The sequence below is a fragment of the Chroicocephalus ridibundus genome, chromosome 23 (assembly GCF_963924245.1).
Source record: "Chroicocephalus ridibundus chromosome 23, bChrRid1.1, whole genome shotgun sequence".
NCBI lineage: Eukaryota > Metazoa > Chordata > Aves > Charadriiformes > Laridae > Chroicocephalus > Chroicocephalus ridibundus.
In genome coordinates, this window is record NC_086306.1 from 3,749,197 (window position 1) to 3,770,319 (window position 21,123).

At 41.8% G+C, this 21,123-nt stretch overlaps 1 protein-coding gene across 2 annotated transcripts in view; it reads right to left on the minus strand.

Annotated features, from left to right (window-relative positions):
- DOCK5 (dedicator of cytokinesis 5) overlaps window positions 1-21,123 on the minus strand; it is an 85,486-nt gene that overhangs the window by 21,501 nt on the left and 42,862 nt on the right. For both annotated transcript variants that reach the window (XR_010074000.1, XM_063358574.1), the window contains exons 21-40: window positions 20,102-20,202; window positions 17,575-17,709; window positions 16,738-16,849; window positions 15,507-15,577; window positions 14,410-14,516; window positions 13,827-13,963; window positions 13,019-13,114; window positions 12,018-12,116; window positions 9,498-9,592; window positions 8,729-8,807; window positions 8,081-8,181; window positions 6,923-6,981; window positions 6,278-6,432; window positions 4,568-4,653; window positions 3,865-4,021; window positions 3,500-3,540; window positions 3,297-3,387; window positions 2,293-2,412; window positions 1,410-1,499; window positions 509-613 (exon numbers count right to left, since the gene is read on the minus strand). Coding sequence is in view for 1 of the 2 variants with exons in the window: in XM_063358574.1 (XP_063214644.1) it covers window positions 509-613; window positions 1,410-1,499; window positions 2,293-2,412; window positions 3,297-3,387; window positions 3,500-3,540; window positions 3,865-4,021; window positions 4,568-4,653; window positions 6,278-6,432; window positions 6,923-6,981; window positions 8,081-8,181; window positions 8,729-8,807; window positions 9,498-9,592; window positions 12,018-12,116; window positions 13,019-13,114; window positions 13,827-13,963; window positions 14,410-14,516; window positions 15,507-15,577; window positions 16,738-16,849; window positions 17,575-17,709; window positions 20,102-20,202 (2,037 nt within the window). In the remaining variant the exon portion in view is untranslated. The remainder of the gene's footprint in view (window positions 1-508; window positions 614-1,409; window positions 1,500-2,292; window positions 2,413-3,296; window positions 3,388-3,499; window positions 3,541-3,864; window positions 4,022-4,567; window positions 4,654-6,277; window positions 6,433-6,922; window positions 6,982-8,080; window positions 8,182-8,728; window positions 8,808-9,497; window positions 9,593-12,017; window positions 12,117-13,018; window positions 13,115-13,826; window positions 13,964-14,409; window positions 14,517-15,506; window positions 15,578-16,737; window positions 16,850-17,574; window positions 17,710-20,101; window positions 20,203-21,123) is intronic.

A 21,123-nucleotide genomic window follows, 5' to 3' on the forward strand; every position in this document is an offset into this window, starting at 1 on the left:
GGCTACATCGCTGCTAAGCATTGCTGGACCTCGCTCAAACAGGAAGCATCTCTGTATTTTAGCTCTTCTGCGTGGGACAGACTCTCACTAATGTGCTTGAGCACTGAAATGATCCCTGTCCTGAAAATTAGGTTGATTCAGGCTGAAAAGCAATGGGATAAATTCTTTACAAGCTAAACATTTTCTAATGGCAACAATCGTATTTCTGAGAAGTGCACAGGGCACAAATACAAAACGTAGATTCTGTTCAAGTCCATATAAGAACACATCAATCACTGAACAAACCCTATTGCAACACGCAAACTTTATTAAAGTTGTTAACACAAAAAATCTGGTCTCTCACTTGTCTGTTTTTATATGCTGAAATGTTTTGAAATACTTAAGGGATTTAGATCGCTCGGTGTCAAAGGAAAAGGAGTTTTGCATCTGAATGTTCTTGGGAGCTCTGCAAGAATTGTGATTTTAGGATACCCACCACTCCAGAACTTGAGTGCTGAAGAATTCTTACCCGGAGGAAAGAGGGAAAACCCTGACCATAGTATCCAACAGCAAAGTATTCTGGTTGAGGTCTCATTGCCTTCATAATATTCTCATAAAAAGTAGCTCGTTTTTTCTGAAAAAGAAAAAGTCACCAGACATTTTCACTGTGAAGTATTCAAGGAGACTGACAGATTGTACTTCACGTTCCCAGTGACAATTCCCAATCTATTAGTTCTCCTGTACCGAACACTTTTTTACATTTGTTTTTTTTGATAGAGTGTCCCATACTTCTCCATTTACTTGGTTAAATATTTGGGTTGTCTGGGCCAGAATCAACTTCATTTCCTGGTTTGCAGACATGAGAACAATGCCATGTATTTTAGGATTCCAGGAGGATATTTGAAATCCTCAGCTATTGCAACACAAATTAAAAATGAATATGTTCTGCAACCGAGCAGACACAAATGGTGACAAATGTCAGAGAACTGGCAGAAGTAAAACTGGGCAGATGAATCTCATACGAAAGAACATAAAGACCATCTGGTTACATCTTTAACCACTAAAAACCATAATTCAGAACCACAATGATTCTATAGTTCTGTGTTCATGCACAGTAGTTTTATCACAGGAATAACAAGGTGATGAGATTTATGGAGCCTGAAAATACACCATGCAAATGTTACCTTATTTGATCAACACTAAGAATGCTAAACATCTGCACACAATATTGTCATGCTAATTACAAGGTCAAACCCACATGCTTTAAACAAAACTACGAAAACATTCTTCTAATACTAAGCTTCACAAAACCATTGGCATTATGTTGGTTTGCTTGTCTTTAATATAAATGTATTTTGGGCTTATCCTGCTCAACAATACTAATTTAAGCAGTCAGCAGCCTGCTGAAAATGGAGAAAAAAAATTCTTACCAGGAGATTACCAAGTCCTTCATAATCAAAGACCTTGTTTTCATACATGTCAGCCAACTCTTTACTGAGTTGAATGGCTTTTTCCCACATCTCCACGGAGGGTGAAGGGAGGCGGGCGGGGGAAGAAGAGCACAAACAAAATAAAAGACTCAGTTAAAAGCATTCGTTACCACAGATAGGTAAACAAAACATTCAGCTGATTTTTAATTCAGTCAGTACTTTAATGCACTGCCAACTTTCCCTGAGACTCCATGCTGTACATTTTTGTGCAGTAATTATTATAGTCCCGCAGTTCTGTGGATTTGTAGGCCTGAAAGTGATTTACAAAGCAAGGTTTCTATTGTTACTGGTGATAGGGAAAACTGAGGCACAACGAGGTGGAAGGAGATGCCTGAACAGCGAAGGAGAAGCCCAGGTGGTAACACCTACTCCTACAGTAACACTGCATCCCCCGCACCAGGCTTCCTGGGGTTCGCCTCATTCTGCCCTGGTAGAACCATCTATCCCAAGTGCAGCTACCACACGTGCAGTATCAGCCAGACAAGCCCCGCTTACTGCAGTGCAACAAACCTGACAAAAGCCGTTACCCAGAAAAGAAAGGAAAACGCCTATAGTTTTCTCATCTACCCAGTGTCTTGAACAGGCTTAATTTTTCAGATGCTCTTCGACTCACAAGGAAACAGAAGGATTCAATTATCCACCAGGACAAATACATGCCCCGCTCACGCCGGTACTGTGGTCCCTATTAAAAAGTCAAGCTTAAGCATCAAAGGCCTGCTACAGAATCGCGTCTGATGCTACCCTTGAAGCCAGCCTCGGGCAGCTACACTCACCAAGCCAAGTATTTACCAGTGAATCGTATGAACACTGCAGACACACTCACCTTGCCTCTGTCAAAGAAGGAGATAATTTCTTGGTAGAGTTTTTCCTTGAGTTCTTGTTGCGAGTAGACGTAGTAGCTGTCCCGCTGCAGGAGGTGAGGGACACATGGCTTCTCAGACCACTAGTACAGAGGGGAAAAAAAAAGGCAAAGTTGAAAGAACTGGAACATTTTCAGATTAACAACTCCTTAGAGTGGATAGGCTCAGCTTCTGCAGGGAAGCATTACAGACAAATCCAGCACCAACGCAAAGGAAGTTTTGCACGGACGTAAGCTGAGCTGGCTAACTAACGTAAACTAGGAATGCCCGCAGAAACACTCATCTCAGCAGCACGGTTAGAGTAACAGGTAGCCAGTAAGCAGTAACTTCTTAAACCGCTGCAGCCAGCTGCTCAGAAAACATCTGGTTACGCTCTCCCACTACACGCATAGGCAGCCACAAAACTTCAGTTATGTGCAAATTTTTTTCTACATTAAAAGTTCATTTTAAATCAGTTTAGGAATTGATCTGAACTTGTGCAATGTTTATAGTCATATTTAAAAATCACTTTAAAATGTTAGTACATGTTAAATTATATCTGCAAAACAGGTGTGATTTTGGCTTAAGGTCTTATGCTGAGACAGTAACTGAATGTGTATGCTTTATTCATCTGTGGCAGGCATGAAGAGGTTGACTTAAATCCAAATTAAGATGTCTTAGGCTTTCACACAGAAGTGGAAAAAAACCCTGTACTATGACTCTGAATATGGACATTTTCTCCCAGCTCACTATAGCACTGTGTTTCACCAAGAGCACATAAGAAATCGATGCTAATAACATTTTTGCTTTTATCCATTTAGCTGCAGTGCTATTTGCAAAATTGTGAAGCTCCTTAATGACCACTAGAACATACGTAATGCTAAGTCACATTAAGAAAAAAATATGGATTGTTTATTCTGAGCTGTTTGCACTTCATTTAAAACCTATACCCTGACAGTGGAAACTAACATTGGCTTTAGTGTAATACCTGGAGCAGCTCTGCATGGAGGAGGAGAGTGTATGCTGCCTCTGTGAAGTTCTCACAGTCTGTGTGCAAGTCCCGGAGTTTATACAGATACCTAAATAAAGGAAAAGCAATTGTTACTTGATGTGAAGGGCTCCTGCACCAGTGTACAGCACACCAAGAGAAACAGAGGCTTCTATACAGGTTTATGCAGGGAAATAGCCTACCTGATATAAATGTCCTCTCGTTTCTTCTCCTTATAAAAATTCTGCCAAGAATAGAGAAAAGTCAAACTTTTACGATGGATTGTGCTGTGGATTTGCATAATCATCTCTAGACAAGTAACTTAAGCTGTGATTTTGACTACTTAGGTGCATACATCCCTGCAACCATCCCTTTAACATAAGGCAGGGCTACTATCACCTCTAGAAAAGCTGTCAATAGCTGGTGGCCTGATTTGGGCCTATCATTAACCAGAAAAGGCATAAAGAATTACTTAAAACCCTACAAGAAAAAAAAAAAAATCCTTCAGAATCCGCAGAAGTCATGTGAGTAAAGAAGAACTCATATCCAAATTCAGCCTTCCCCATACCAGCACATTGACAGTGCAGCTCATGCGGTTCTCCTTGCTTTCATCGTGCATGATGGTCCTGTAGTCCAGCAGGTTCTCTAGCAGGCTGCTGACCAGCAGAGCAAACACTTCTCCAGAAGCAGAGAGGTATTTATGCTTCCGACAGTGCTCCAGGAGGCTGCAGGTACACCCAGAGAGATGGAAGGGAATTCTCGGTTACAGTCCTGAGCGGTATTAAGTAGAACTTCAGTGTAAATTACCCCAACAGCCACTGAGCTAACAGAGTCAAATATATTTCAAGAACAGCAACGCTTGGTGCAGAACCGCCCACTGCACCCACAGATCCGAGACACCAAAGTCAGGCAGGTTAACGCCCGCCTTCATCAGAAACCTGTGTTCTACTTTTGGTGCTAAAAGGTGGCCCTGATTTTGCTTTAACTCAGAGCCTGATGTTCTCAAGCTTTTCGACGTACAGCCCCCTTCCCAGTTTGGAACCTGCCTCTAGGCTTTCACCTCCAAGTTCAGGGTAGACGTGCAAGTTGCTGCTCCAGAATAAAAGCATCATTTTAAGGCAAATATCCTTAGAGTACCTGTATAGCATTAAGATCACTGTCAACTACACTGTCTCCCTATTCACTGGAGTAACGAATTAAGGTTTCTCTGTATTAAAAAGTAGCCAACTAAGCTGTAAAAAAAGAGTCTCCGTGTTCTTTACAAAACTTACAGTTTCTCCAGTAATATCTTGTACTGTTCATCTCCTCGACCACCCTCCACTTCCTGGTCCAGCTTGGTTATCAACTCATTTTCAAACTGAAAAGGCAAAAAACCACAATCAAATAGACAGCGGCTCTCAAGAGTGTGGTGTGAACATTAGTAATGCTTGTGGCCGGCGTTTCTGAACTGCCTCAACCATCAGACACTGGTTTTATGAGCCAAGCTAGAGGACGCTTTCATTGTTGGAGCAGAATAAAAATGGTAAGAAGCCAGGACAACAAGACTGGAGCAAGAAAATACAAGTCCTCCCTCTCACCCTGCAGGCACTGCAAAGTCATTCTCCGAGGTGATTCTTCCCCTTCTCCTCCATCCATTAGCTGTTCAGTTTTGCAAGGATGGAGAAGCGTTCTAGCAGCCAGCTTACAGATGATAATGGTCATTCACCCACCCTAAAGAAGCTGAACTACTACTGTCAGTTAAGGGCAAGTCACAACTCTCTGGCCATCATAAACACTTGCACAAGTAATTAAAGCAACTTCTCACAATGCAAGAACCAAGTCCTGCGTGACTATCTGTCTAGCCATAAAGACGTGCCCTGTTATGCGCAAGCAGGTCAAGTACATAGTCTCAGTTTTAACTGTAGCCGGTATATAAACACCACTGGAATGGAAAATCCATGCCACACACATCCTGCTTCCTTCTATTGATTCCAAAAAACCCTGAGGCCCTGGGGCCAACCACCCCAAAGACTGACGACCCCAAGGGAAGAAAGATCCCGTATGCACAGTGAAGCTGGGTCTAAGCTGGTGTGAGGATGGTGCTTAGGGAGATGCACGTCACATTTGACAACAGTCTGAAATGCCAAGGTGGCTGCCTTTTGGATGGATGGCTCCTACCTATCTCCAGGGAGAAGACTGTCTACAGCGTAACTACAGTGTCCCCTGCCTGCCAGTTGAGATGTTAATGTCCGATATCCCCAGAGGAAAGCTGGAAGAATAAGTCCTTAGAAACTGCACTGAAAACTTAACCTCAGGGCAAAAGCGAAGCTCCTCTTTTTTCCTTACTTTCTGGTGCTTGCTCAGTAGCAACAAAAGGTAACTTCTGGAGAAATGAGCACAGGGTTGGAACTCAGGGATCCGCGTCCTGTTCCCTGCTCTGACTTTTTGCTTGTGTAGCCTCAAGCAAATAGTGTCTGTCCTTTGGATCACTGTTCTGCTTTCCGTAACGCTGACATCAGTACTCACAAATGTGTTGTCAATTTTAAAATTAATGAAGGATTGGTCAATATCTAAGGAACTAGATAGTCCTAACACTTCACCGTCCAGTGATTTTAATTATAGCGACTTACATGTACAGACAAAGATCTGCCATGGGGGAATTTATGTTGTTATTATAAATGTAAGTAAACACTCCTTTTAGAGTACCCTCTTAGGGTCTCCAAATTGCCTCACAATTTAGATGTGGGTATTCACATACTTGCAAACGCAGAGAAGTACGAAAACAGGAACTCATTAATTATCAAAGTTGTGCAAAGGTACAGTCAGGGACAGAACTGGAGAGTCCTGACTCCTACAAATCACTTAACAATAACTTCCCAAAGTGTTTGGCGCGATGCTTATTTTGTGTGGTTTTTGTTTCTTTTGGTTTTAAGTGTTCTCTTCTGCTTCTTGCCCAACACATACTGTGGAACATCAATACGGAAGATACCAAGCTCCCTTACCATATGGAAGTTTCTGTTCCCACTGAAGTTAAACTCGCACTGCATCATATCAAAGAAGATGGGAATTGTAGCTTTCCGTAGCTCAGGCTCAGGGACCAGGGTTACCTCCAGGATGGGGCCTACCATTGCTGGAATGAATTTTATTTTGTGGGGACCTGCAAGAAAGTCAAAGTCAGATACACATCCTAAAGGCAGGATTTGGATATCCAAATGTTTAAGCACATTATTCATATAAAGACCATAAAAGACAGATATTCTGCTTAGAATGCATATTTTAAAAAGATAATGGCTACTTAATGTAGAATTAACATCTTACAGCTCCAAATTTCAGAAACAGTCCAAGAAAATAATTGAACTGAATTGCATGCAATGTTGCAAATCACAAAGGCTCTCTGAAAAATTCTGCTCTCGTCCTTCGTATAGTAGAACACCCTTTATAAGGAATCTAAGAAATTATCTCAGCAGCTGATGTGGGAAAAGATCACTTTTTGCAAGCTATTTACAAAAAAAGGAAAAGAGATTTTGTGCTCTGGAACAGCTGAACCTTAAGTGTATTTCCCCACATTAAACACGAGCAGCTTTTATAAAGAAATAAAGGATTTGAAACCCAGCTTGAACGAAGATAATTCTTTTGCTGGAACTCACCCAAATTGTACCACATATCCCTTATTTTGAAGCCAATTTCTTTCCTCATGTCCCCATACCTAGAAAAAAAGTATTAGAAAGAAAGAGATGAAAGAGGCCTATGCACTGAAGTTAATTTTGCAAAGCTGCGGAAGAAATTTCATGGCAGCACTACAAAATCTGTTACCCTCTCCTTAAAAAAACCACCACACACAAACCTGAATACGCTGGGCATTTATAACAAGGGGTCTCACAGACTGTCTTCCCTACTAAGGGTCTACCAAGCAGTTCCTCAGTATTACATGCCTTTTGTTAGATGTTCAGCTCATCTTTTCCCCTTCCTTACCCTGCCCAGCACTAATGCTCAATGCACAGAGGAAGACAACGGTCACGTGCCACTATGGCAGCAGACTGCAGACTCCGACAGCAGAATAAAGCTGCAGTCCTGCTGCTTCCCGCAATCCTACACAGAATTTTGTTGTATTCAGTGTTTTCCCCTAAAGCTTTAACTGCTGACATTGAGAGAATGCAAGAATATTTAATTATGAGGCTTCTAAAAGCCCACATTATTGCAGAAAAAAAGGTGTCAAACCTTAACTGTGTATGCCCTAACAAAATTCTGTGTCAAGATCTACAAAGATATCTAGGGACTTGATTCCAGCTAAATGCAGAAGTAAAAGCTGTTCAGTGTCTTTGTGAATTTTGCCAAGTTACTAAAAATTACTACTTCTGGCTTGATGAACACCTTTGAAGTGCTCTCACTTTCGTAACAGGAAAAGCAAAGAAAAGGGACTAAGAAATGGCAGGGCTTTTAGGATTCTTGCTTACCTACCTTCCAGGATGTCTGAGGAACTGCATAAGGTATTGCTTTGGGAACTACGACAAGCCTTCCGTTACGGACCTTACAGTGGAAAGAATCTTGTGGCAAGGTGCTTAAATTGAGCTCAAACAGCTCAGGATCTGTCTGACCAGACTTAGACATCCACAGTGTGAAGACCTGACGTCTGTCCTAGTCACCCCTCCTCCCTTTACCATCACTCATTAATTGAGCACTTCCATAGCACGCGTCATCACATTCTGAGATTGTACGAGGTATGTCTGGAACAGTAAAAATTTCTTAAAAGCAAAAGGCTTTCTTAAAAGCAAAAAGGCCTGACGACTTTTTAAATGTAAACTCACTTCTTGATAATTTTGTTGCGTTTGGCTTGTGAGAAGGTCTCCAGCTGGAGGGATTCATGAGTGAGAAAGGCCACTGCCAAATGGAAATAGTTATTCCAGAGCTGTGGAAGAGAAACAAGTCTAAAATAGGAAGAGACAAAGGAAAAGCAACAACCAGCACAACAGAGCTACACAGCCCCAAATGCTGCAGTCTCCCAGGTTAACGAGTCTCCCAAGTGTTAACGAGGAAGCGTACCAACAGCGAGCTGGTACTCAGCGAGCCTGTCCTCAGCCACGGCAGGCACGCCAGAAGCATACGGCAGCTTCAAGTTTCTCACTCTTTTTAGCTTGTACATTCCAACTAAAGGAAGTGACAGTGGGTACACCCAATACGGTATTTTGTTCTTCACTAGTCAAGCACAAATCAGCTATAGTCAGCACGCTGCTCAACTTGACCTTGCAAAGCCTGCAGCAGTTCTGTCTGCTTGCAGCTTATTGCTGCACTATTCACAGGTCTGTAATTCAGAATTGCTTTGCTATAGAAGACTATGGGCATTTTCCACAGGCATTCTCCATATCAACAAATCTGTTAACAGTAGGATTTGTTTGTTCTTCCTGCCTTTCAGGACTAGGGTCCCTAAGGAAATCCAGAAACAATGGAACTACTACCTGGAGTTCAAAATTTGCTTGATCCAGAAAGAAACGGTTGAGTACAGAGGTAAACTGGTTCACTGCCCGGAGGAAAACCCTGGAAGAGATAAAAGACATCAAATAAAATGTGGCTCTTGAAAAAAACAACATTGCAGTTCTGGGTTTATGACTCCTACATGTAAGCTCAGGAGAAAACAAGAGATGCTCCCACACAAGACAGATATTCCTCTATAATGCTATTTCACCTCTTTCCTAGTACAGGGACTTATTATGAACAAAAGAAACCCTGACTGCAGGCAGATGAAAAACAAAACACGTTTTGGGTCATCCAGTCTCTTTGATAACGCAGTGTCAAGGCCAAACAAAGCCCCCAGCAGAGGACAGAAGTGAATCTGGTTAGTTCTAGTCTACAGGCTAGCACACTGAACCCTACACCACACTTACATCCAACTCTAGCTTTACGTTTGCCACATGATTCCCCCAGAATTGAAACCAAAATGGCTTCTCTGATTTACGTTACACTCTCCAGCAGATAAGTCACTGGATGAAAGACTGCATGGTTTTGATTGTGTGCCTTTGGGCAGAAGAACGATTTCCAGTCTGTCAACAGAAAGGCGCAGGCACTACACTTTACTGAAATCTAATTTAAATCACCCTGAAACTGTAAAAGAAAATAAGCCTCTGTAACTCCAGTGATTTGCAAGCTTGCTTGTGTGAGTCACCCTCCTCTCAGAACCAGAAAGGCTCCAAAGCAGAAGCAAGACTTAAAACATCGGCAACTCCGTACCTGCTCTGCATCATATTCATGACCATCCAGTCAGCTGCATAGACATTTTTTCCAATCAGATCCTTAAACATAATGAATGTTTCCATCAGGAAGTCCTGTTGGAAAAATAAAAACCACAGCCCATCAGGTTGAACATGGTAGTCGTTTACCCACATGAAAACAGAGGGAAATGCAAATGTTTGCAATTGCATTGATTAATGACTGCATTGATCAGCAATCAATACACTGTACCTCCTAAGAAAGATCTCTTATTGTGTGGGTATATTCCAATAACTGCATTATTTCTGACATCTCATTCATTAAATTACAGAAGGAGAAATAATTCCACAGAACATGCTGATCTGTTTAATTAAATCTGTCTTTACTGTTTTGAATTAAGCTGTGTTGTAGGGAGTTCTGGTGCACAAGCTGGATTAAAAAGCAAATCCAATATTCGAGGACTTGTTTCCAAACGTCTGAATGACGGCAGTGTAACAGCCCCATGCAGCATCTTCTATAAAGATGGAAATAATAATGCATTTTCACTTGCCCAATTAGTTAAGTCTTTTCTGGTCCCGTTTAAGGACAGTTAAACAGAGGTAGTGAACATGCCATCAGACACATGGTTTAGAACATTGCTGTAGAAAAGACACTTTTTGCACAAACACTAAACTGCTCCAAACAAAGCTGTATCACACCTTAAGACTTGGGCAAGGCAAGGTTGAACTGCAGAATAAGAAAAAAGGAAAAGGAAAAAAGAAGAGAGATGAGCAAAAAAGGGCAATATCAAGGATATTGATCCCTACTTTGTGGTCTCTACAAATATAAATGGTACCTGTGAGCATTTAAATGGATTCTATTCTCTACAAAGCCAACACATCAGCATTCAAAAATGAGGGGGACACAAAGAAGGTCACATGAGAAATCGCCACCTTGCAAAGATCACCAGAAAAAAAAATAAAATTCTGTTGAGCTGAACAGCTTGCTCTGAAGAATTGGCAAGCAACATCGATGTAGAGAGAGAAATGGGCATTTGGTGCTGCCTCAGTAAAAGTCTTTTAGGCATTATTAAATCAGAGCTTGATGGAAAGGTTTGGACTTGACAAGGGGCACCTTGAAGATATGAAGTAACTACAACAGTGTTAAACCAACCACGTAATGATGCAATGCCAGGGCTGTAAATACCAAAGCAAATAAAACCCAACAATAAACAGCAAAAATAAATAAAACCAATTATCGCAGTAAAGGAAAATGCAATGTTCTATTGGTATTAACAACCACTACACCACCACAAACATGGGCTTGCTTCTGTAGACATACGGATTTGTAAAAATCAGATTAAAAGTCAACAGCTCTTCGGGGAAAAAGAAAAAATCCTGACTTGAGGCCCACTCAACAAAATTTAGTTTCAATTCTGCCTTGAATCCACCTGTTTCCAAAATCTATCAATTTGTCTTCCTAGCACCCTTCTTCCTCAGACAGAGTATCGCTACGTAACCCTGCTGAAAACCTTGTCACTCATTTACGTGATCAACATCAGCAGAATTCCTGAATCGACTTGATTTTGGTTTTTCTTCCTTCACAAAAAATTATTTGGGTAATATAAAAAGCCGTTCTAAAACTAGATGATGAGTGCTCTCTATAGACAATGCAGTCGAGTGGCCTTTTAATGCAGAAGTGACAGAAATGTGTGTGTCCTGTAGGTGGCTATGTTGCTCAACAGATTGCAAGCAATTCCAACTGCACAGGGAGAGATCACCTTGTCATCCAAAACGAATAACAAACACCTTCTTGTGGGTTTTGAGCTAGCTTTTAGAGGAAGAACACAACTCCAGGCTCTTCCCCAGCCCATATTTAAATAAGCAAGCACTTCTAAATTGCAAAACAAGGAGTATGGGGACAAAAAAGCCAGAACAGTTGCTGTGTCATGCTTCAGAGACTTGCATAAATACAGGTTTTGGTTACGACTTGTCATGGGTAGTCTGGGGAAAAATCTGTTCATTCAAATGGCCTCAAAAAAAATAAAACCCTAATGTTTCACCTGGTTTTGTATTGAAAGTCTTTGGGGACATGAATTGTACACAGTTTTTAACATGGAGGGAACTATTTGCATTGCTGCCCCCTAAAGCACTTAATTAAACTCTAGAGGAGGAGAAAGAATTAAAAAGAAGTACAGAGACCAGGATCACAAAGAGATACAGTGAGAGCAAGGGAGGAGAAAATGCTTTTCCTTTTCATCTTCATTCACTCGTCTGGTTCCTGACTTTTTACTCGCCCAGACTTAAATAGTCATTAAACATGTTTTTACTCAGTGCTACAAACGCTATTCTCAGGCTCTACTGAGTCAGCAACATCCCCTGTGTACCCAGCAGGGTGATGTGAATATATCCCCAGTGGCTGCGGCATTAGGTGCCCCTAAGTTACTGCTGATGAATGCAGTATAATCACTCCCAAACTGAATACAGCAACTTGAAATGACCTTTCAGAAGCAGAGCATAATTCTTTAGGGGCTGAGCTAATGCCCCAGCCACAGTGACTTACAATGATGTCCTGCCTGGTTTTGAAAGTATTGATGTAATGGTTGTAATGGAAATCATCCATCTGCCTCAGGATGGCTGTCATACAGGCCACAAAGATACCCTAGAACAGGAAAAACAAAACATTTGATTATTTTTCTGTATTAAGTATTGTCAGTTCAAAGCTTGGCAGATTGCTGCCTAATCAAATATCACTGATCACAGTCCTGCTCATCTATGTCCTGGCATCAGTCTGTGTGACTGTTTAGTCCTCTACCCCAAGCCAGTCAAGACTTCCTAAATTCCAGCTAGGAAGTCTGGGTGTAGCTTTCCTTCTCCCCAGGAATCACATTTTGCAAGAAAAAACACATCCTTGAAACAATTGACTGTACATAAGAATCCCTGCATCGTATCTTAAGGGTTTCTTCCAACCTAAACGATTCCATGGTTTTATGACTTTCAAATTCACTATGGCCAACTGTAATTCTCATGGCTAACATATTGGTGATACTATTAACTTGACCTTAGAGTTATCAAAACGAAGGTATTGCTATATACACCCAGCTCTTGATTTTTCCATCTTCCTGTATGTGGCAAATTAAAACTTCCCAACTTGCTTCTACCTTCTAGGGTGCCACACAGAAATGCCCCTTAGAGATGCCTCATCCTTCAGCATTTAATCCCGTTCAGCCAAGGTGACAAAAGAGTATTTTTTCAGCAAAGACTCTTTGCGTATTAGGAACTGCACCGAAACCAAATTCTCTGTGCACAAGAGCCCAAAGGAACTTGAAATCACAGCCAAGCCAACTGTGACTCAGTTCAAACTGCTGCTGGAAGAGGACAATTTGTATCCTAATACCTGGCCTCAGAAAACCACCAAAAGCCATGTTTTAGTGGCACAGAAGCCCTGCAGGAAACGGAAAGATGATTTCATAAACCACTGCTACACGCTGAAATCTCCCAGGAGAACAAATTCCACTATAACAAATGGTAAAGTAATAACTGAAGCAAGTAAAAGGCTCTCACAATGTGCGGAGACTGTCTGCTCATTCCAATCACCGTGCGGTTTATTCTCCTTAGCAGGCGTTCCATGATCAGCTGGATGTGCACAGCGGTGGGCCCCTGGGGATATTCAGTAAGGAAAATTTGAGACAATTCTTAATGTATATTGCTCTAGAGAGCGCTCCCTGTGCAAGAGGACTGCCCTGACAGTGGTTAATTGGTATTACAGGATGCGAAAAAGGAGATTTAAAACACACGAGCAATCGATTCGAATACTGGAGGTATACACTTAGTGGAGAGCTAACATGATTGATCTACACCAGCTTCATTAGTTCATCCTGCATAGCTAAACCGAAGCTGGCGCTTTGATTTGGCTTTGTTTTCCCTCAACAGCTCCGCAGTTCAAACTGTTCTTTTCACAGCAACTTAGAACCAATTTCCACGACTAATGTGGCAAATAACTGTATTCTCCTGACTGACTGATGATTGTTGTCCCTGTTGCACAGAAGAGAAAACACGAAACCAAATACTTCTATGACTTGCTCCAACAAGCCACCAAAGTAACTGGGAATAACATTTTGGTCCCTGGAAAGGAAAGGAATTTGCTTTGTACTGTAGTGATAACCACTAATTCAGCCTTTCACGGCTCCTTTTCAGACATAGCTACTTCACGTGCAAAGAGATTCAAAGAACTACATGGCAATGCAACACGATTGCTGTAAACATCAGAACTTCGTAATTCTTCAGAGCATAAGTTGAGAACATTTCTTTGCCTTAACTTCTCAAAAGAAGAATTAAACCTTAATTTACACCCTCCGCAGTTCACGCTCACCACATCTTTCCGATCCAGGACTTCAAGAACACTGCTAAGTAGCTGTGAGCAGGCCTCATGGTCGGGCTTGCTTGAATTGTCATCCAGCTGGCCACTCAGCTGATCTATTAGTAGCGGCAGAAGAGCATCTCTGCATTCTAAAAAACGAAACAGAGTACCACATCTTGTTGGTCTCAGAGTTCTTCAGCACTCACTATGCATGGGTACCACGCAGTAGCTTTCTGCTCATGACTTTATCCTAGACACCAAAACATGCTTAAATCCACTCGAGTTACCACTAACAGATTAAAGACGATCATAAATAACCTCTAATTATATGTACTGCATCAAATAGTGCACTCTCACCTTCTGCCTCTTCCTAAATCAACACGCTGGATCAGGATCCCACAGTATGAGGCATTGTATAGAGACTGAACAGCAAAAAGTTTCAGTTGTTCCATGGCAAGGAATATTTCTAAAGATGGATGTAACGGCAGACTACCACTGATGATTGATGTACAGTACATGCGAACTGGAAAGACACTTTTGTTTTTAAGGGTGCGCGGCCCCGTGCAGAATTCAGAGACTTCAATTCGCTACTTACCAGACTGTTTAAACAGATCACTCTCGACTATCTTGGTCATGCAGTTCAGCTTCTGGCGAACTAACTGGTTGTCGGGAATACTTTGGATAAACTTGCTGAAGAGGACACTAGTGTGCAAACCACAAAGTAAGCAGATGGTCAGCATCTTCACCCAATGTGATTCCACCCCGCACCGATGCTGTCCTGCACCTGGGCAGGTCAAGCAGTTTTGTCACCGGGTGGGTATCAGCTGGAAGTGATCTCCAAGCAAATTACTATGGAGCTCGAACTTATTTACAAGAAACTCTGCAGCAGTTTTTTAGTAAAACTGAACAGTATTCAGAAACTGCAGGCTTAAACTGCTTAAAACGAAGCTTGCATCCCAAGACACACTAGATATATCACAAAAGCTTATACATAGACAATACTACCTGCCCTCCGGTGCCAGCATGAGACAATCATACTTACTTTCACACAAAATGAAAGCAGAATTTTGCAAAGCTTCAGCAGACCACTACTGAAACTTGAAACACTGCTATATACAGTGGCAAGAGTGTATCCTTCCAGATGCCCCTTTCATCAAGAGTGATGACTCACTTCAATCTGAGATTCCATTAAATTAAATTCCATGTACATTTGCTGTCTGTCCACTGTTTATGAGCAAATTATTTGTGTCAGAAGGAGGAGGCATGGCTGGGAGGTTCTGGGCAAAGATATGAACGCTAAAGAACAGAAATCCACAGTGCTGTGAATTTCCTGAATAAATTCTACTGTTGCTTTCCTGACCAAGGCTATGCCTTTGTCACACATTTTGCTTTACCTCAGCAGCAATCACTAAGAATTGGTGGAAACTTGCAAAAAATTTCCACATATCACTCCCCAGTCCTCCTTTATCCTTCAGTAAAATCTCAAAGTGCCTAAGAAAAGAGCAGCTGAGATGCACAGATTCCTTGGAACTAAAATGACTTTCTTTAAAGCCCTGCAAGCGCTTCCTCAAATTCATGGACAGTACGTGCATCATCAGGTCACACTCAGAGTGGCTGTTTTTAGGAAAGTTTGCAAAATTCTTCCCAATACATGAGCTGGGTTTAGAGGACAAACAAATTTAATATGGTTACCTGAGCTCAACAGGGTCAAACACTAGTTTGACATCATTTATGATGCTTGGCAAATACTTTAAAGCTGCACCCTGCAAGAAAAAAAAAAAACAAACCAGGACATAAAACACACATGGAAATGGAGTTAGAGTAGCTAGTTCATTCTAAAAGGGTGCAAAGTCTCAACAATGATGCCCATAGCTCACATGGCAAACCTAGCTTTTGTCAAGAGCAAATATGCAGACACCTGCAGAGAACTGGCTTAAGATCAAATTTATGCACCCGAAGAGCCTCCAGCAACGACCCATCTGCAGTGCTGAGTGGAAGAGCTGAAGGAGGAAGGATTCATAGCCAAGTTCTTTAGCTTTTGCAAACGTTCTGCCGTTCCAGGGATTAAGCTCCTTATAGCCTGACGTAAAAAGCACTAGTCAGTTAAATTGACTTGGTGTTCTGCATACTTTAGCATGCCCACAGCCACAGTAGCAGTTCTCTAGGTACGAGTATATGGCTTTGAGAAATGCAGCATCCAGACAACTAGATGCAACAGCAACTAAAGGTCTCTCGGTGATGTTCTATGGCTGCTGGCAGCAGATACTGAGAATCAAAGTTGGGCTTTAAATCACCCAATTGCTTATTGGAAGTTCAGAATCAATCTTTCCTTCAAAGAGAGAAAAGCATGTTGGTTAGAAGAACTGAAAGGAAGAAAGCAATCTCAAGGCCTCATTGCCTTTAGCAACTCAGCAGCCTCATTGCACGGCTGCTCCGCTCCTCCTCAGAGCATACACAGAAAGTTCGTAATCGAGTTGACACCAGAAAAAACAAATATAAAATCTAAGATACATTTAGAAACGATTCGGGGTTTTTATTACTTTCATTGCCGGCACTACATTGATTTTTGCAGTGGTTTAACATTTCTACCTCCGACACCCTCAAGCATGATGTTACTGGTTGAAGTATCTTCCACACCGCAGTAGATTGCATCTTCATTGGTTGCCAGCTCTCATCCTAGCAAGTGCTGAAGGGTTTTCAGCAAGGCCACAGCTCTCCTAGCTTTATTTGATAAACTCTGGGGTTTAAATATTCCTTTCCTGCCACACACAGTTCATTACAACAGACATTCAGAGCTGGTGTGACTCATCTCAATGGGTTTTACGTGCCTCAAAGCTTGCCCTTTTTCTGCCTCCCCCTTATCCCCCAACTGTATCAGTTGATCTAATAAAAGATATTATCTCTCCCTGAAAGTTATGCATACCTTAATCTTGACAGCCTCCTCTAAAGGCCGGTCCATGAGGACATTGAAGGAGAGGAACAGCTTGCGTATTGCATCATTAAATTCATCCCCATCTTCACTTTTCCCATAAAACCTACAAAGAACAGAAAGAGACAGTTATACACATAAATCCAGGCCAACAGTGTCACAGCAGCTGAAATACGATTTTATCCTGTGGAACAACATCGTAACACAATCTCCTTCTACAAAGGCTTGAGTGTAAAAATGGCATTGGGGATTCTGCAGTAATTTCCTGGTGAAATCTGTTACAAGGAAAAAGCTGCACTTCTTAAATTGCCATCACATCAAATTCTGCTTGGGTTCCAAAAAATAAGTAGCTCATTCTGTATTAAACAAAAAAGCCTGAATGAACATGAAGAAAGGATTCCAAACATTCACTGTAGATCTTCAGAAACATGTTTTGGGGCTACGGTAAAACCGCTGTCGTGGACCATGCCCTAACTGGACACGTCAGCTTCACCTCACCTAATATTTAACCCTGTGTGTGCATTTATTTCTTAAAACGAGGAAGTCACTCTGCGCATTAATTTTTTTAATAAATAACAGGTCCCTTTTCAGCACTACCGTATGCTGCTTATAGCATGCTACGGGTGACTAAAAGGATTCTCCTCTTCAAATTAGGTATTTCAATTTTTACTCAACTTATTTTCTCCCCCTGTAGACAAAAGGTAGAAAAATACTTTTAATAATTCAAGGATAGCAGATATGCCGAAGAATTTCCCCCCAGTGGTGTTAACTGGAAGGAACTCTGACAGCTTCCAAAAGGAGACACAAGGACAGCAATGACCTTGGTCTCACCTCAGGTACAATATTCGTGACTGAACAATGAATCGGAACAGGTACTTCAAGGCTTTCAGAGCAGCAAATAGCAATTCTGTCTTGCTGGAGTCATCAGCGTTTCCCACATAACAGTTCAGTACTTTGGTGAGCTTCCTTTGGAAATAAAACAAAAAGGAGAATAAACATAGACGCAGTTAAGTTTTGGTGTAAGTCCAGCTTCCTTATCCCAGAGAGGAACTACAGCCTAACAAATAGATAACAGACAGAGGTTCCTCTTCATAGCCTATTTCCTTATGAAAAATTGGGCTTCATGGGATGCCAGATTTTCATAACTAGTTCATCAATTCTCAGAAAAGTCTACAAATTCCAGCTTCTTAATCTGCTTTTCTTTTTTCCTAAAATGAAGTGTTCAGGAAGCTGGAAAACCCATTACTACTGGAAGTGGACTGACACCTTCTCCACATGTTAGCATTCTGATGCGTGGGGCACAGAATTCTTCCGAAGCAATACTTACTGAGTGCTTCTAGAACTGAGGACACAAGTGGCATAAACACACTATGAGTATTTGCCATCTAGTCTCTGCCGAATCAGAAGATCGGGACCCTCTGAGTGAGCTATGGCAGCTAATATTCAGGCAAAATCCTCTTCTCTTCCTTAAACAACTGGTAGCACCCAAAGCGGTGTGTGATAGCCAAGTATACAGCAGCTTTTGCACTCGCTTGCTCTATTTCCCACCCTGCCAGCATCCAATTCCCTGCTCTGTCAAATCCTGGCATGCGGAGCACACGAAGGACGCTATATAATATTAGAGCCCACTTGGCATTATGCAGATAACACACTGCCTGGAAAGAAAGGCAAGGGAACAACAAAGCTAAGATACAGTTTGCTCATTAATCAGACAAAAGTTTATTTACAGTGAAGAGAAACAAGAATTATGATTCTTCCATAGGTTACAGGGAAGAAGGAAAGGAAATCATATGCAGGCAGTGCTTGTGTGCCTGGGGCAGGTAAGAAGAAAGCAATCCAGGAGATGGGGACATCAGAGCTTTGTGGAACCCTGTTTCCTCACAGAATTACCTGTAGGCTGACAGCCATCAAAAGGGGCTGGATACTCAGGACTAGGAATCCATGCATGCCAGTAAATATAAGAAGAGATTTTTAGAGGGGAAAAGGAGTTTGGTTTCTGGGTTTGCCCTCCCTATTGGCCTCAGTTTTAGCTTTTTAGTTGCCAGTTACCATGAGCGTAATGACCGTCGGGCTGAGGGACACCAGGTCAAGCTGGAAAGTCAAGAGATCTGGGTGTTGTTCCTGGCTTCTCCACCCACTTCCTGGCTATCCTTGGGCACGTAAGCCATGACAAGCTATAGCACTTAAACAAATACCTCATTTTTAAGCACATGAAGTCAACAGGTTGACTGAAAGAAACTAAGTTTTCACGTGTCCCTAAATAAATTCTATGCATCAGCTTCTTCCTTCCCTGATAAAACAGGACTAACGGTTGTGAGCTGAATTTTTTTTAAACTGCTTTGAGTTCCACCGATGAAAATGCTCCAGGGAAATAGAATTACTCCCACTCTCCAGACCCACACATCCAAATGTGAAGAATTCCAAATTTCTTCTAAACAAATGACGGTCTATGTCAGAGAGTTTCAGTATGTAAGCGTAACCTCATGCAGCATGTGTGTTTAAAACCCACCATGACATACATTTAACCCTTTTCTGAAGTCTGTGGCCTCCTCAGCCTGCCTGGTGGTAGGCAGACAGTGAAAGTGAACATCATTCTTATCTCTGCTACCATCAACCACAGCGTCTTATGTCATTTCAGCCACGTATGGTTCTGCTTCTACTCCCTGTTCAAACATAGCCCTAAAATCGCAGCACAGAGTACAAAGCATACAGACCATTTCAAACTTTCTTCTGCTCAAAGTACTTTTGGGGTGGATTGAAAAGGTTGAGGCAGATACCGGCAAGCCAAAACAGTTCCGAGAGCAGCGATACCTATCAGACCAGATTTCTTACGAATTTGTGTTCCTTCATCAATTTCCACCCCTCCACCACATACCGACTTACGAGATTTTCCATTTCCTTCTGCATATACCCATAACCACCACTCCTACCCCACCCCGCCAATCTTTTAGCAGAAAACCACTCAAAAGCTTTAAGGGAGATATAAATATATGCAGACTGGCTGCATTAAACCTGTTTTCAATAGGAAATCAGGCTGGAAAACATGAAGATGCTTTTACAACACAAACACACACAGAGGGCTACAGGTCAAAAGAGAGTCCGAATCACACAGCCTGATACAGGATTTTCTGTGATAGCGGTGTCTTTTCCTTACAGAAGGAATTCTCACAACCGACATTTTTTACAGGGTAAAAAGAGTAATTACAGGGTTTCTTTCCCTCCCGAAAGCAGAGAAGAATAGGGTGGAACACTCTTGCCTGGTCTAAGCTGCCTGTATTGCATTAGTGTAGTTTACTGGAAGTACCAGGGAGAGTCTGTGTGCACGACAGCCCGTGGGTCTGCGGTTACCAATACTTACACATATGCCAGGGTTGCACTGAAGTGCTTGTAAATATAAGTTTCAAGTACAGGGTTGAAATGCTGGAACTTGATGTCTCCGATCAAAGAAATAATAAATACCTGCCAAAGATTCAAAAGGAAACAGATGTACAGAGCTGCACAACCTCTAACTAACTGGACCATAACTGTCTCTAATTGCATGTCATTTATTTTGCTGGGTCATAGTTTTTGTTTGTTTTTCTAATAGCATTAATGCTACAAATAGTGTTATTCGTATTCTAATAGTGACTAAACACTGCAGTGTGTGTGACTACACCACTGCTCAGAGGGAAGGCAGGTCATAGCAGCACGTGGATTAGAGATAAGGGGAGCTACTTCTCAAAGCAGCAACGGTGATGCAGGAAGCGACACCACTCGCAGCCTTTACGTGACACTGTCCTAGCACAGGTTAAACAGGCACAGAGATGAAGGCCCTTTTTCAAAGCTAAGAAATTATTTTTTTCAAGCTAGAACTTGAGATTCTGATGATTTATACTCATAGCAAACACTCAGTCCTCTTAGTACAATGACAGGTATTAGAGCCAGGACATTCTGTCCTCCTGTATTCACTCCTCCAGCCAACGTCAGCTGGAGACATCTGACTTCACATTTCTTCTTGAACTCTCAAGTATGTATTCGTTCCTCAGCACGAAGCACACAGCTCTGTTACTGCACTGCACGCCAAAGCCTGTGCTTTTCACACACATACTAAGCAACCTCTCCAAAGATGCAGAAAACTTGTGAAGTCTTTTACTCAGTCATTATGTCTCTTCTATCAAGGTTCAGAGGAGTCTTCATCCCCACTGCTTAAGTACCCGACTAGGATTTAGGGTGCATAGGTCCCGATGCCACCACAGCCACAAGTCCTCCACCACCATGACCCTGAACAAATCATTTCACTTTGTGCTGCAGATAGATAACACCGCTTTTCTCTTCTGTAGCCTTAAAGATGTTATCTGAATAAACTACTATAAATTACGTAAATGTTTATTACTGTTTTCA